This window comes from Euprymna scolopes, chromosome 7 (genome assembly GCF_053919585.1).
Source record: "Euprymna scolopes isolate OS-2025 chromosome 7, ASM5391958v1, whole genome shotgun sequence".
Classification (NCBI taxonomy): Eukaryota; Metazoa; Mollusca; class Cephalopoda; order Sepiida; family Sepiolidae; genus Euprymna; species Euprymna scolopes.
The window spans coordinates 154,238,377-154,255,032 of NC_136488.1; the positions used below are offsets into that span (position 1 = coordinate 154,238,377).

Here is a 16,656-nt window from a genome sequence, read left to right on the forward strand (position 1 = left end):
TCTTCTATTTTATTTCAATAAATTTTTTCACAATAGAAATACTGAAAAACAATAAAAGTGAAAGAACTGATTTGCCTTGTCACTGCTTCCAGTAATGCTACGCCAGAAATTAGAAAGTATGTTTACCTGACTATAACCAAAATATGTATTTTATTTATCTTAAAAATTTCCTGAAAAGTTCACATTATAGTAAATTTTTTTATAAAATAAGGTATGGAAAAGGCCAAAATTGGTCGGGGTGAGATAGTAGTCGGTCGTCATCATCTTGATTTATTCTATAAACTAGTTTCAGTCATCAAAATACCACATTCACTTTATGGGTAAAACCTGTTATCCCTAATATTTTTTATTTACAAAAAGTATTTGTACAAATTTATTATTTGGGAATGAGGTATGCTAAAGATAAAATATAAATTGCTAAAAAATAGAATACTAAGTGTAATGGTTAGAACCCTCCCAAATCTATCTAGGTATGAGCTGCTAGAAAAAAGGGGGATTATTTGGTTATAAAAAAAGGGAAAAGCTAGATGTTATTTGCCTTTTTGATAAAGTGAATTGTTAAATTTCGTTTAATTGGAAGAGTTATCTCCCTTTACTCTGTGTGGTAAAAATGAGATTATTGATAGACATAAAAGATGTCCAGAGACAAAATAATTTAATATGAGCAGAAATCTTCCATAGTTTTTTTCTTGAACTTAAAAAATAATCAATGAAGTTCTGGGTTATTTTCCTTACCTTGTGAATAAAAATTAGTTTAAAAAAAAAAAAAAAAAAAAAAAAAAAAGTCAACAATTTTAGTTTCTCAAATATCTTCTTTTTTTTTTTCTTTTTTTTTTTTTTTTTTTTTTTTTTTTCAAGATTCTATCAATCTGATTATAAAACAAAAGTTGGCTAGTGCATCTCCTACCATCTCTCACTCTTAAACAAGGTTCAAAATAGAATTTCAAATCTAATAAGTCCTTTGCTATCGGCCAAGCTCCAACTCTGTCCCATCCTTGTGGCTGTTTTAAAAGTACTTTAATGGAATGTTTTTGTATGAACATAGCATGATGTGCCTACTCCCGATTAATCCAACAAACAGCAAAATCCCATCCCTTCACTGTCGAGATGCTGGAAAACCTTTTACTTTAATAGTTTTTTCCCCTTGGACTGTTAGACTTTGGAATTCCCTTTCTGTTTCCTGTTTCCCTGACTACTAAACTGCAGAAGTTTAACTATTGGAGTAGAAGGCTTTCTTACACCTAGGGATCTCTGTGTAGGGGTGGGATTTAGCTGATTGTCTGGTTTGTCGGAGGTATTTACGTCGAGGGGTAAAAGTGCTTGTAGTTCGTTGGAGCATTAGAACAGGCAGAGGGATGCAACATTTCCTCAATGGGACAGAGGCTGAAGTTTAAATGACAGGTCAGGACCTATTAGGTTGGCAACTCTCTTTTGAACCCTATCCAGGGGTGAGAAACTAGTAGCAGATGCACCAGCCCAATGTGACAGCAATACTCCATACATGAGCGAATGGTGGCCTTATAGAGGTACAGGATACTTTCAGGTGTAAGTAGCTTTCTAGCACAGTAGAGAGAGCCCACCTTTTTCGCAACGGCCTTAGCAATGCTCTCAATGTATCTGTTCCAGCTCATGTTCCCTGTGAACATTAAGCCGAGGAGTTTAAAAGAAGTACTTTCAGGTAATGTGTTTTTGGCCATTGCTATTAGTGGTAGAGAAGGTTTCTTGCAATTATTAAAGGAAACAAGCTTAGTCTTGGCAGCATTGAATGTGACTATTCCACTACAGATTGGAGGTCTTTCTCTAGTCTATCTGCCATTTCCTTAGATATGTGTTCATTTGTTTTCCCCTTGTGCCTGTTATAGAGTGTGGTGTCGTCAGCAAATATACCCATCTCAGAGACAATTTTATCAGGGAAGTCATTTCTGAATATTAGGAATAATAAAGGTCCAAGGATAGACTCCTGAGGTATTCTCCCATTTATATCATATTGTTTAGATGTACGACCGTCGAGGACAACCTGGATTCTTCTCTTGCTTAAGAAGGATTTAATCATGTTATGTATTCTTCCAGTGATACCATATGATCTGATTTTCCTGAGAAGACCATCGTGCCATATCCTGCCAAAAGCCTTAGATATATCTAGGGCTACCGCTCTACCCTCCCTTGCTTTGTCCAGTGAATAGTATATACGTTCAGAGATTACAGTTAGGATATCTACTGTGGAACGGACTTGCCTGAATCCACATTATTGGTCGGTCAGAAGTTTTGCATCTGTAAGGTGATGGACTAGAGCTTGATTAATTATGCTCTCAAATATCTTGGCGAAAAGCGAGAGGAGGCTAATGGGGCAACAATTTAATGGATCAGTTCTTTCGCCAGAATTCATGAAAACTGGTACCACAGAAGCAATTTTCTAGCAGTTAGGGAAGCAAGATTCTTTCAGGCATTTGTTGTAAAGTTTGGAGAAAACTGGAGCAACCTTGGCGGAACATTTTTCTAATAGCACAGTCGGAATGAGATCAGATCCACATGCTTTCGAGGTGTCTAGTTTTTTTAGCCTTCTCGGTTGCCGTGCAAACAACCTGATGATTGTTTGATAGTGGAAGAATCGTTGATTCCGCATTGTTTACTACACTGTTGTAGATTTTCCAAAAATCACGGGTTCCTAATTTCTGTGCTTCGATGCGTTTACTTCAGTATATTCTCTCTTAGCTGTCGCTAGTTCTCTCTTATAATTACTTCTAGCTTCTATAAACTTCTGTTTGTTTGAACTGCACTTATGTCAGTTAAATCTGCAGTATGCATGCTGCCATTGGGGAGAGTAGGGCTTGCTATAGAATTTCTGCATGAGAACATGTGCTTGAATTTCCATTTTGAATCATTCAGTGGTCTCATTTGTGCACTATCTCTGATGATATCCCTGATGGCTTCCCAGTCAGCCTTTTGATAATACCTCATTGTTTTGAGCAGTGGCTCTTCAGTTTTTGGTCAAGAATTTAGGGTGCTTTCTACCATTATCACAGCGTGATCAGCATTCACAAATGGGGTGTGTGTATTCATTACGCAATCATCGGGAACTGTAGTCAAAAATAGATCTAGAAGTGAGGCATGTTGATCTTGCTGGTCTGGGAGACGTGTCAGAAATGTAACCGTCTGTGATAGAGAATGAGATATAGAGAAGCTATGTGTTGTGCTACCAGAGAATCCAAGTCAGTTACTGTGGTGGACATTGAAGTCACCAAATAAATGTACTTGTGCACTAGTATCGAGGGAGAGTGCTGTATCTATGTTGTCAGAAACTTTGTTTATTATTGTACAGTCCTGGGTGAAGGGAGAGCAGTAGAGAAAATACAGGTAGCTAATGTTCTGTTGCATGCTAAGTCTAAAGCACATAAAGGCCTGGTCCTCTGATTCTAGTTTTGTTTCTCTAGTCAAGGGGAGGGTGTTTCGAATATAGACTCCAAGTCCGTGATGTCTGTCTGAGTCATTACGGCAGAATGGGAGATAACCAGGCATGTTAAAGTGGTTAGAGGGAATGGAGGAGTGTAGGTAAGTTTCACTTAGTGCTAAGATATCCGAGGTGTTTACTAGGAGAGAAATGATTCAACATCATCTAAATTAGTTCTAAGCCTGCGGATATTCGTAAATGCAAGCCTCAAGGGATGAGGCAATTTGGTATTGTTTGAGATTGCGCCTGGTTTAATCGTAATTTTTGCTTGAACTGTCATTTTATTTTATATAAGATTTTCTTTCTTTAATTTTTACTATGGAAGGCTGACGATGACTTATAACACGCAATTCCGTTTTAAATTTCAGTGCGCGAACTGTGGCAAAGAAGCTCTTTTGTACTGTTGCTGGAACACAAGTTACTGCGACTACCAGTGCCAAGCCAGCCACTGGCCACAACATATGACGAGCTGCACGCAACAACTACCCCAATCTACTCAGGTGACTCAATTAACAATACCCACTCCAGTTATGACTACAGCAGCAAGCACGCTTACTGGAACCTTAATGACTTCAACGCCCCAGTGCGGTGTAACCTTTTCAGACATGCTCACCAAGACGAGCAGTTCAAATACAACAGCACCAGTCGTTATACCCAACTTAAGACAACAGCAGCAATCACAACAAATGAGCACAACTACGCAATTTCAAGATATCAAGCCTGCTGAAACTCTTAATGTGAGTATTAACAAGTGATGGGACGATTCTAATATTTTTCCCAGATTCTAATACAATTACAGATTTTTTTTTTTTTTTTTTTTTTTTTTTTTTTTTTTTTAATATTTACCTATAGAGTTTTCTGATTTTTTAAAGTTTTAGATTTTTGTAAAAGCCCATGTAATACATATATATATTTTTTACAAATGTAAAAATACACTTTTGGAGGAGTCAGGTTAACTATAGATTTTAAGTTTTACTGGTAGTTTAAAAATCAATAAGTATTTATTATTTTATCCTTGGTATCAACAATGGTAAATTGAGTTTTAAGTAAAAATAAAAGAATCGTTTTTAGCATCAGAAAATTCAATTTAATTTGGCAAAAAACAAAAAAGGAAAAAGGTGGTAAAAATTTACAGATACCTGTTTAACATTAACTTGTTGCATTTATTACTTCACTCGGAAATCTATTGCAAGGCTCAAAAATTCTAATTGAGAGCACAGTCCTTCTTCAGTTCAGTTGAAATCAACAGTGAAAAAATTTCATGTAATGTCTGCATAGTCTTCTTCCTGGTACAAGAGTGAATAAAAAGTTCTGAAATATATCATGATCGTTAAATCAGGTCACCACATAATCGTCAGCACTCATGCAAGAAAAAGATTAACTCTTCTGAGTCTGCTATCATAGGGCAGATCCAATAGAACCTGCACCATTCAACTAGCCAGTCTTTGAACTCTCTCCAGATACTGGATATATCACACATTGGATATGGGGAAGGAGCCTGGATACAATACAGTTGTCAGATCAGAAAGACATAAAGAGAGAGAAATATTTCAAGAATGAGTTTGCAGAAAGAACCTTGACTCATAAATGTGGTCTTCCTTACTTTGTTTGCAGTCTGAATGGAATGCTTAGATGGCTTGATGGAGTAGTCGACCAGAAGGCCAAGATCTTTTGTTTCATTCATCTCCTTGAATAGTACAGTATCATCACTGAAAGTAAGAGTCAGGAAGGGGAACCTACTGCAATATGGAAGCATTTATTGGCATTAAGATCTAAATCCTATTCTATAGACCAGTCACATTGAAGACTATACTTGAGATTGTCCATTTTGTTCCTACAAGTTACTAATTTGACATAGTCTACAAATAGGAGCACATTTCCAATAATCATATCAGGCATGTAGAGGAGTAGAAAGAGAATTGGACTCGGCATGGAACCTTGAGGAACACCACTGCAAGCATTCAACTCATGAAAAACTTCCATTTATCGTAACGTTGTGGATCTTATTAACTTTACAATTGATTCATGAAGGTGTCGGAGTAAGCAGTGATTGACAGTTAAAGGCTTTGACGAAGTCCAAAAAGACAATGTCAGCAGTATCTCCATAGTCCATTATACTCATAACCCATTCTTCCATCACAAGTGAATTTGTGGGACATGAACGTCTTGGAATGAAACCATGCTGATGTGAAGAGATAGGAGTAGTAGATGTGAGATGAGCCATGATTGCTTGCTTGAGTAGAATTTCCATTGATCTTGAGATGATAGAGGTGAGGCTCCCTGATTTGTATTTGTAATTTGTTGGATCTTTGCCTCCTTTTTTAACGATAGGGCAGATTGTAGCCACTCGCTAATCAGAATGAACAACTCTAGTACTCAGTGAAAGGTTTAACAGAGCTGCTAAAGGTTCAGCTAGTTCAGTTTTGAAAATTGCTGAACATAGTCCATCTGGACTTTGACCCTTATCCAAAGACAAAAGCTGATTCTTGATCTCATTCTGAGTGATGGTGATTGACCAAATTGGTGGATCTATCATATGTAGTGTTGCAGGTTCTTTGTTTTAACAGTTTGATGTTCAGTGAGGCTATGCTAATCTAACTCGCCAGAGTCTGCTTTAATTAAATCATGATTCCGAGCAGAAAATTTGCTTATCTTGTCTGAGATAAAGCGTCCTACAAAAGAGGTGTGCATGCAAAAGCTCAGAACTGCATGATCATTCTTGCCAAGTGGAGGCAAAATTTGCAGAGATGAAACAGAACTAGGATAACAAGTGAACACAAGGTCAAGCACTGATGACCTCTGTCCAAATTTGTTTCTTGTAGATTTTATAACAAGCTGGCTGGTATAGAAAACATTCCTACATCGTGTCCAGAAGTGAATCATCAAACGTGTCATTGGAAGTGTGTAGATTTGACTGCCAGCCAATAGTCGGGGCATTAAAGTCTCCCAATATGATGCAATTACTCAGGCAATTAGAGACAGCTTGTATAACGTTAGTGAGGCTTTGGTCATCAACATCTGTAGAATTTGGATTGGCATAAATTTCTTCGATGCCAATTGTGATACCCCCAAAAGTTCTGATTTTTCATATTCCCGATTCAAATTAATCGTTCCAATACTAGTATTAACATAAACATACATTTTGGTATTTTTTTTTTATTTCCATTCTAATAAAATGCTAAAGAGCAATAGAAGTAAACCCGGATCAAATATTCAAAATCACATTGTATTCACAACCCAAATAAGATCTCTTTGGTATGGGTAACCAAAACTAGTTTTTACAAGCAATAATGCACCTTCTCCAAGTGATTTTGCCAGCTTAATGTTGCTACCAACACGAAGCTGGATACTCCACCAGATTAGATGAATTCTTATCCTGGAATCCAGTAAGACCAATAGACCAAAAATAAAGATGAACTATGACATATTAAAATGGTCAATTGATGAAAGGAAAATTATGTTCTCAAATTTTTTACTAATTCAGTGCTTGTTAGATAAAGAACTTCAATGGAACATTCTAATATCTATGTATCTCACATAGAGTTCAAGTGTTAGCCCCAGGTAGGGGGCTTGAGAATTTCAATTGAAGGAAAATGAAACGAGATATATATATATATATATAAACATCTACAGACACATAGTTCCTCTTATGAAGATTCAAGCTTATTTTAAAAACTCATATTACACATCCGTCGTATTATTCTTATATCATTTGTCTTCATGCAATGTCTTCAACCCTCACTGGCCTGGTTTCACTTCCATACATCATCACACTGCATACACATGCTTGATCAACACTAGTAACACTCTGCTGGTTAATAATAACAGAAGTTACCTGAACTTCAGCAACACCTAACTTTTGCTATTACACTAACACTTGCTCCACTCTTGCGCTCTAATAGTACCGTTAAAGTAACAAAACTTCTTGGCAAACTCATCCAAAAATGCTTTCTCTGCATTAGTTCTCTTCCATTATTTTACACTTTTTGAACACAAACTAGTTATCATCTTTCAACTTATACAATAATTCGATTGTGCTTCTGGTGTATCCAATGTTTTACAAATAGTACACAAAAATTTAATTTCTACAAACTGAGTAGGAGAACTTTCCCCTTTATGATTTTTTTTTTTTAAAACTTTCCAATACTACAACCACTGATTCATCACTTTGGTCTTGATAACATTCACTCTCTCACTATAGCAACGGACACAGCACAGAACCATGATGTACTCCTACATAAACATTAAAGCTGTAACTAATTGTGATGTTAATTCGAACACAATTTTAAATATTTCTGTACATTGCTTGAACAATCTTCACAGATCATTCATTTGTCTCCCATTTGCACAACATCCACTAGACAACCTCTCTTTTGGCAGTCTTTCAAAAGCTTTCTCCAAATCCGCAAAAGCAAAGTATAGGTTCTTCTTAAGATACTTCTTTTGAATTTGTCTCAGAATAAATATAGCTCAAGTTGTACTTTGCTCGAACATAAAATCAAACTGCATTTCATCTATGCTTATCTGACTCCTTATTTGCTGCTCAATTATTTTCTCAGTTACTTTCAGGGCCTGATCCATCAACTCTTAAACTTCTGTAACGTTGTAATAATTCACAATTGTACTAAGTTTCAAGTCTTTTAGGATAACCTCCTCTTTTATTTAATTTGTCAAGTCTGTGATCATTTTAATGTCTGTTTTACCTGTAGCCTACAACAATTTTTTTTATATCATTAAACTTTAAAATTTCTAGGTTTTCATTAAGACACAACTTACATATGTTATCAAATTCTTGTGATCATTTTAATGTCTATTTTATCTGTAGCCTACAATATTTTTGCAACAAAACCTGAAGGTCCTCCAGCCTTACCCTTCATTATTTTACTTACAGTTTATAAATGCCTGTTTGATATTTCTGCAACAACACCTGAGAATCTTCTAGCCTTACCCTTCTTCGTCTTATCCACAACTTACAATACCATTTCTTTCTCAATTCTTATAGCAACTTGTAGATTATCACTGTTCTGTGTAAACTCGCTATTCAACAATTTCTCATGATAGCATTTCCAAGCATCCTTCTTTTCCTGTTCATTTGTTTAAACCATTTCATTTCAAATGCACTTCTTTTAAACAATGTTTCTAACATTTCATTTCAAATGCACTTCTTTTAAACAATGTTTCTAACATTTCATTTCAAATGCACTTCTTTTAAACAATGTTTCTAACATTTCATTTCAAATGCACTTCTTTTAAACAATGTTTCTAACATTTCATTTCAAATGCACTTCTTTTAAACAGTGTTTCTAACATTTCATTTCAAAGGCACTTCTTTTAAACAATGTTTCTAACATTTCATTTCAAATGCACTTCTTTTAAACAATGTTTATATTTGTCCTTGTTGTTTATTTATCTTCATGAGTTATTCTTTTGGTCATCCTTTCAGAGTATTCAGGAATTCTTTCTTCCCTTTGCTCCCAGATACACATCCTTATTCACCAAACCTTTTATTCAGTGCCTCATGCCTGGTACTACCAGATCAGGCTGCCTGAAGATATTGGCTTCCTTAAATGAAATGCACCTAATATTGATGCTTTTTGTTTTTCTAATTCCTTTTGCAAAACTTAATTATGTTCTGCAAAACCAAAAACAAAAACAACAACCCACCTTTTCCCCCTTTTTTTCCTTCTTCCCATTTCCCTTTTTTCTTTCTATCTCCCCCCCCCCCACTACCTGACTGGTTTCCTAACTTAAAATGTACCAAACATTAATACTGTAACCCTTTCCCCCTCTCCCATTGCAAAACTCATGTTCTGCAGGAACAAAGACGATAAAATCCACTATAAAACAACGAAACCAAACGCTACAAAATAGCGATTGAAAATACAAAGGGCTTGAAGAATAAAAACCTTCTACAAAATAACTTGATGCAACATGAATACTATTTCCAAAATAACTGGATTCGGCATTAAATAACCCGAAAAGGGTTGATATGCCGTAAAACAAAACAACCAAACCAATCAAACCAATCATTGCCTCATGCACTTCTCAACTTCTCATTCCATTACCATAACACCCTATGCCTTTTGGCTCCTTCCATCAACCATAGATCTGGTTTGTTACATCTAACAATGTATACTTCAACATCTTTCATTGTTCTTCCATACTTCTTGTAATGGAATAGTTCATTAATTGGTCTTTGAACTCTCGTTTCACTCATATTCTTCATTCAACTTTCTCTTTTCTAGAACTAAACATTCTCTTGATTTCACGAACTTTCTTCACCATGAAATTGCAAATAATCAGTTTATATTCTTCACCAGGTATTACTTTCACATCAATTAAGAGCATCTCTCATTTTATAAATTAACTAGCATGCCCCCTGACGTTGCCCAGTTATAAAATATGCTTAAATATGATATTTTAATTTATGCAGATTTTGTATTTATGGCCTCCGGGTCTTGAGAACTGGTGACTTCTTTGTAAATATATATATAGTAATAATTTGAAAAGTTTAAACTAGAAAAAAAAATGACTTAGATGGCATCAGCTAGAATTGAAACCAAAACGTATAGCTTTGAATGTATCTAGAAAGTACACGTTTAGTGAACTTACGCCTGCCAAATTCCATTTTTTTTTTTTCAATCTTGACCTCTTAGCAGCTATTTTTACCGGCTAAAAGCCAAACTGAATTTGTTCCACATATCCAAATCCCCTATATATTAAGTTTCAAAGCTATAGAACAAAAATTGACAGAGTAGTTTGGTAAAGACCATTCCACACAAAGACATACAAGATCAATTTTATATACATAGATAAATTGTCTTTTATTCTTCTATACAGGCTACTGCGAAATCCAACACTCGGACACCAGGTATGATACAGCAGATTGTAAAGAAGGAAGAGATACGTCCGAAAGTGATGAACATTCAACCACAATGTCAGTCTAACACGGTATCAGGGTCAACCCAGATACAGTTTGTGCCCACTTCTCCTCTCTCGCAGTCAACTGGGGGATCGATACAAATGTTGCCTGTTCCTACCACACAAGTAAGTTAATTTGACTTTAAGGAATTTGTCATGGAGCTTTTTTTTCAGAATCCAATAAGCTAAAAATTCCTTTTAAACTCAGTCTATTTTTCAGTGAATCAAAAAATGTTTATTTTTAATACTGGAAAAAAAGTGTGATTATTTATTTTATTGTTTCTGTTCATAATGGATTTACATTTTTATTTTTTTTGTGTGTGTGTGTTTGATTTCAAAAACAAAAAATTATAAATATATTAACCCAACATTTATCTCTTAGCTATCAAATTCAAGCTTCTATGTGCTATCACCTTCAACATCCATTTTTTTTTATGAAATATGCAAGTATTTGAAAATTAACCGCTGTTACTAAAATTTACACTTTTTAAAATGAATTGTTCCCAAATTGAATTCTGTTATCCAATCGACTTAACCAGTTTTAAAATAACAAACTCTTTGCAGTTTTTTTATTTTTATTTTAATGTAATTCAATTATTACATATTCAATATTCAATAAATATTTTTTGATAAACATTTTTGTTAAAATGACATTCGTTTACTTTATTCAAAAATAATTTAGTTCAATTATTTTATCAAAATAGAAAGAATATTGTGTTAAATGACAGAAATTGTTATAACTTGAATAAATCATGATATTTGTTATATTTATTTGAAGAAAATTCAAATGACAATGTCAATTAGTTTTATGAAAGAAAACAGACCCTTGCTTGGTTCTTGTTTAGAATTTCTCTTAGATTAAAAAACAAAAATAAAGAAAAATTTGTATGATATGTGTTTATGACTAAACGAAAATGTATTCAAAAACTCACATATATTGATTCAGAAGTTTCATTATTAAATAAGAAAATTAAATTTTATGAATATCAGAGGGGGTAAGTATTGTGCCCACCATTTTGAGAACAATATCAAGAAACAAAGGTGGCCAAAACTCAATAATAAAACTTGCAAGATTTATGTTGTAATGCTTATGAATTCTCATTAATTGCTTAAAAATGATTTTCTTAACAAAAATAAAACTACTTGATCAATTTATATGAATTTTGGAATATGATATTTCATTTCGTCACAGTTATATGCATTATGCAGATTTTTCTTTATTTTTCATTTTTTTTTTAATCTGAGTGAATTTTGGACAAGAATCAAATGTTTGATTACAAAAATGTTTCCCAGTTTTAAATGACCATAAAGATGAACATAGCACAAAATTACTCAATCAAACATTGAAACATTCAATTATAATGGAGATTATGTGTCTCGTTATTGACATCCTAATTACCTTTAAGATTTGTTAGGGATGATGGTCACTTGCAGGATTGAGAACTGAGAGATCGTTTGGATGTTTTGACTCATCTATCTCTCTATTATACAACGGCATGTTGACTATGGTGTCATCCTGCAATGTCTAGGTGTAGATGAAGAAATGTCTGTATATCTCCAGACATGACAGAAAAGAATAGACACTCATAGTTTATTTCAATAAACATAGAATTTAAAGAGCAAAATAAAAAATTAATGATCACATCTATATAAACACTGATGGAAAGTAGAAAGTTGACCCTGAGTTTACTTTTTGCGGCCTCGTAACACTCACTTCCACCATATTTTGTCTTTTAGTTCTTGCATTTCGTGATTAAGAATGTTTCTGGCAAAGTGAGAAGAATTACTGTTTTCTTGGCCGACTGTTGCTTTAAAAGGAGATTTTCACTCCTCTTCTCGTACTCATCATCATTGATCTTTTAGGATAACCTCCTCTTTTATCCATGAGAGGTTTTTGGCCTTGATAAATGTTAACCTTCTTGTACTTGTTTTGCTTTGTTGTTTTTGCCTATTTGTAAACTTTCCATCCTTGTTCCCTCATCCTTTTAACTTTTTTTACAATGCTTGTTTCAAGCACCCTTGGTTTTTTTTTTTTTTTTTTTTTTTTTTTTTTTACAAAAAAGTCACCCCTTATCAAGGCCAGGAGGCTACTTAATATGACATGACATAAGCGTTAATGAGTGTACAATAGTTATTAGGAGAGTAGCATAGTAATCGTTATTAGTGGAAATCAAGAATTTGTTTATGTTGAACTTGAAGACGATCATATTGTAGTCAGCTGGAAAACAGGCCAGTGGAACAAAGTTCCACAAACGGGTAGTTCTAGGAAAGAGGCTTTGTTCGTGGATAATAAGTAGATAAATTTTTTTATATATCTTGGGTAGGGGTAATGGCAGCTTTGCCAGGTCGTAAAATATATATCTAATATTTAAAATATATTTTAATTTGTGCAGATTTCGCATTAGTACAAAGATAATTCTCTATTATATTGCACCTAATATATAGTAGTAATTTCAAAAGTTCAAAAAAATTTCTTGGGTATTATCAACTGGAATGGAATAAAAGCATTCAGCGCTCCAGCCCCATTTCCTACCAGTATATCTATCAAGTGATAAGTAAGGAAGATTTAATATTAATAATAAACGACTTTGAGAAATGAATTGAATTTCGGTTTTTGCAGAAAGATGTCGGCAAGTTGAAATGAACATTTTGCATTTCAACTTGCCGATATATGTTTGTATGAGTTATTCATCCATCCAAACAAAGATTTTACTCTTTGTAAGCCATCCTTAGTATATGATTACTAGGTCTGTGACAGCAGCATATTCTTTTCATTGTTTTGACTCTTGAGTATATATCCGTTAATATCTTATATGTTTTTATATAGATTGATGTGGTTCTCGGTTGATTGACTGTCTTACTTTGTCGGATATATGCTTGAGAGTCAAAAGAATGAAAAGAATATGCTGTTGTCACAACCCTAATGATTACTATTTCCTGTTAATTTCAATGTTATGTTACCAGTAGTTTAAGAGTTTAGTGGTTAAATATTGAAACACACAGACAGACAGACAGACACACACACACACACACACACACACACACACACACATCTAATGTTTTATTCATATACATTAAGCCAGCGGATAGGATGAACCAGCTTCCTCCAAAGGAGGAAGTTCCAAGGGAATACTAAATTTACATACAATCCCCAATTGCATGTATATCCCAGTCAGGGGAGATTGACGACTGTTGGGTTTTTGTAGTTCTTGTGGGGTGGGGGCGTCCTCCTTTATACAGCACCTGGTATTCCCAAATGGTCACCCATCTATTACTGACCCAACTTAACATTGCTTAGCTTCAGTGATCCAATCAGAATTAGTAATTGTATCGAAATCAGAAATTTAGAACAGAATCAGTAATTGTTTTGAGTAAGAATATTAGAATCATCCCGTCACTATTATTTAATAAAATATTCTCTTACAATGTAAAAATAGATAGTGTATATGTTTTGGGATGAGGATGTTTGGATTAAAAATTCAGTTGTAAATTACACGCTACTGGAGGTCGACGCTTAAAATACAATTGCATATTACTTAGGACTTCTACCCAGTGATGGCTGACAGAACAAGAGCATACTACCCTTATGGATTAAATAAACGGTTCCGTTTGAAATTCCATGCAGATTCCCAAATTCAACAGGTCAGAGTTTACATCAACCAAAACATTCTGAAAATAACATCTAAGATAAGAATAGCACTCTGAATAATTCAAATATTATGAAATAGAATATCGTATAAAATCAAATGTTTCTTTTTCTTACTGTTATGACCTTAAAGGGCCCCAAAAAAGACCACAATAAGGTACTGAACTAGAATATGTACATATATATATATATATGTAATCTTTTACTAGAGACTGCTTCAGGAACATTAAAAGTAACTTTCTTTGTTACTATTGTTTTTATCATTATTCATTATGCTGGGAAGAGTGCATACAGTGAAATTATAGGGTAGAATCACAAATTTCTAAAAACGTTTATTTTTTAATTGAGAAAACTCTATATCATTTGTATAAATATGATCTGTGTGTGCATGAAACTAACAATCACCATTGAAATTGTTTTACATGTGTATACTAATTACAATTATATTGATATTTAAAAACTTGTAAATTTAAAATATACACATAATCATTCAATAAATAAGGTAAATTTTGCAATAAGACAAATCTCATTTTATCTAGATAAACAATTTTTTTATTTATCAATATAATCCTCGTTGTCAACTAAGGAAAGAGCCTACCAGGCATGTGTGTACAGCGTAATATATGCAAGTAAAACCTAGCAAATGACAGTTGAGGACATATGTTGCATGGAGAGAAATATGAGAATGGGGAGGTAGATATGTAATGCGAGTCTCAAAGACAAGCTTAGATCTGATGAATTCAGAGAAAAAATTTCACTTAATTTGATCGAGTTGTTTTTTCGTTTTTTTTTTTTTGTTTTTTTGTTTTTTTTTTTACAGCAGAAAAACACGTTTCTATGACAGCACATTGAAGATAGCCATCTTGGAATTTTTTGATTACGCCACGGGGAGATAACTCAATTTAAAGCGCTAACACTCCCTCCCCATCTTTAATACCAGCTTTTCTTCCTAAAAATCAAACCTTTTGCTCGGTATCATAATAAAATTTTTTTCGATGTAAAAAAAAAAAAAAAAAAAAAAAAAAAACTTTTTTTTTTTTTTTTTTTTTTTCGGAGAACTTCATTCCATAACAGATATGTACACTATAAACTTTTTTTTTCCATATTTCCATTTTTTAATGTCTTGATTAAACTGTACGAGTACCAAAGTCGAAATTTATAGAAATAATTATAAAATAAAAGACTGCTTTTTTTTTTTCATACATATAAAAAAATAATCACCTTATTTATTGAATGACTATGCAGTATGAAAAAAATATCATATTCCAAAAATTATGTAAATTGATCAAATAGTTTTATTTTTAAATAAGAAAATCATTTTAAAATGATTTTAAGTGATTAGGAAATCATAGCCATTACAAAGCTGATTTCACAAATTTGAATTGTTGAGTTATCTACCTTTGTTTCTTCAGGATGGTAATGTGAGACAGTCCCTTCTTGCTTACTCATAAAATTTGATTTAAAAATAAGACTACTTGATCAATTTACATGATTTTCGAAATATGACATTTTTGTTTTGTCGAGGCTATGTACATGACAGATTTTATTTTTGTTTTTTAATATAGGGAAAATTCTGGACAAGAAACAATTTATGTTATAGAGTAATTCAAAGTTTTAATTTATGGAAAATCTATATATATGTAAAAAAATGTGAGGACGTGTATGTGTGTGTGTGTGTGTGTGTGTGTGTGTGTGTGAGGGCACTTCTCAACCTATATACTCAAAGAGTTTTTCATCTACAGACTTGATATTTTGTATATAGAGTAGTCAAACATGTGGAAAACTTCTTAATTGGGTTTTCATCCAGAAAAAAGGTCTGCTAAAGGGTCAGAATTAAAAATATTGGTACGTGGGAGGCCACCAGATTTTTATCTGTTTTCATGTATCACGACTGCATGCACAGTTGTGAAATGTGACAGCTTCCTTATGTTAAGTATGAGTTGGTTTGAAAACACTTTTTAAAAGTCACACCAAGCTGGTGTAATAGTTATCGTACTCGACTCACTGTCTTTAGGTTTTGGTTTCAATCTCAGCTCGAGTATTTTTTTTTTTTTTTACTTAAAAGAAGTGAACTGTTTAGAAAAAACATAATACTTGCATGCACATGTTTCAGTTTCTTACCGTTTTTTTTGTTTTTTTTAATTTGTCTTTTATTTAAAGGAATTCAACGTTACGTTTAATACCTACAGTATTTCGTTTTATAATAAATAAGAATTCTACTTTAATTAAAATATATTTATGCTTATTTTACGACTGAGCAACAGCGGGCGGCCTACTAGTTAATCTATGAAATAAGACTGCTTTTATTTTTATATAAAATAATCACCTTATTTATTGAATGACCATGCAGTATGAGAAAATTCTTTTTAATCACCTTTTAATTTCTCTTTCTTTTTTTTTTTTCTTTCTTTTCTTTTTATTTTTTCACCTCACAAACAAAAATAACTAATCCAGTTTTCAACTTCTGAAATTTTCAGAACATCTTCCAATTCTTGTTCAATGTGGGTGTATGTATGTATGCATGTATGCGTACGTGTGTATGTTACAGAAGCTCATTTTATTTCTAGTAAAAGAAAAAAAAAAAAAAAGAAAACTTAATTTTTATTTTTTTCAGTTCCTCTCCAGAAATTCTATCATTTCC

General features: G+C 33.3%; 1 protein-coding gene across 7 annotated transcripts in view; it reads left to right on the plus strand.

Annotated features, from left to right (window-relative positions):
* The window catches only part of LOC145280074 (MYND-type zinc finger-containing chromatin reader ZMYND8-like), a 240,607-nt gene that overhangs the window by 203,809 nt on the left and 20,142 nt on the right, over positions 1 to 16,656 (plus strand). For 5 of the 7 annotated variants that reach the window (XM_080131764.1, XM_080131768.1, XM_080131769.1 and 2 more), the window contains 3 exons: positions 3,817 to 4,185; positions 10,289 to 10,495; positions 16,630 to 16,656. The exon at positions 16,630 to 16,656 is cut by the window's right edge and continues 75 nt beyond it. In XM_080131764.1, the coding sequence (XP_079987890.1) occupies positions 3,817 to 4,185; positions 10,289 to 10,495; positions 16,630 to 16,656 (603 nt within the window). The remainder of the gene's footprint in view (positions 1 to 3,816; positions 4,186 to 10,288; positions 10,496 to 16,629) is intronic. The other 2 variants (XM_080131766.1, XM_080131770.1) reach the window with 1 other exon arrangement.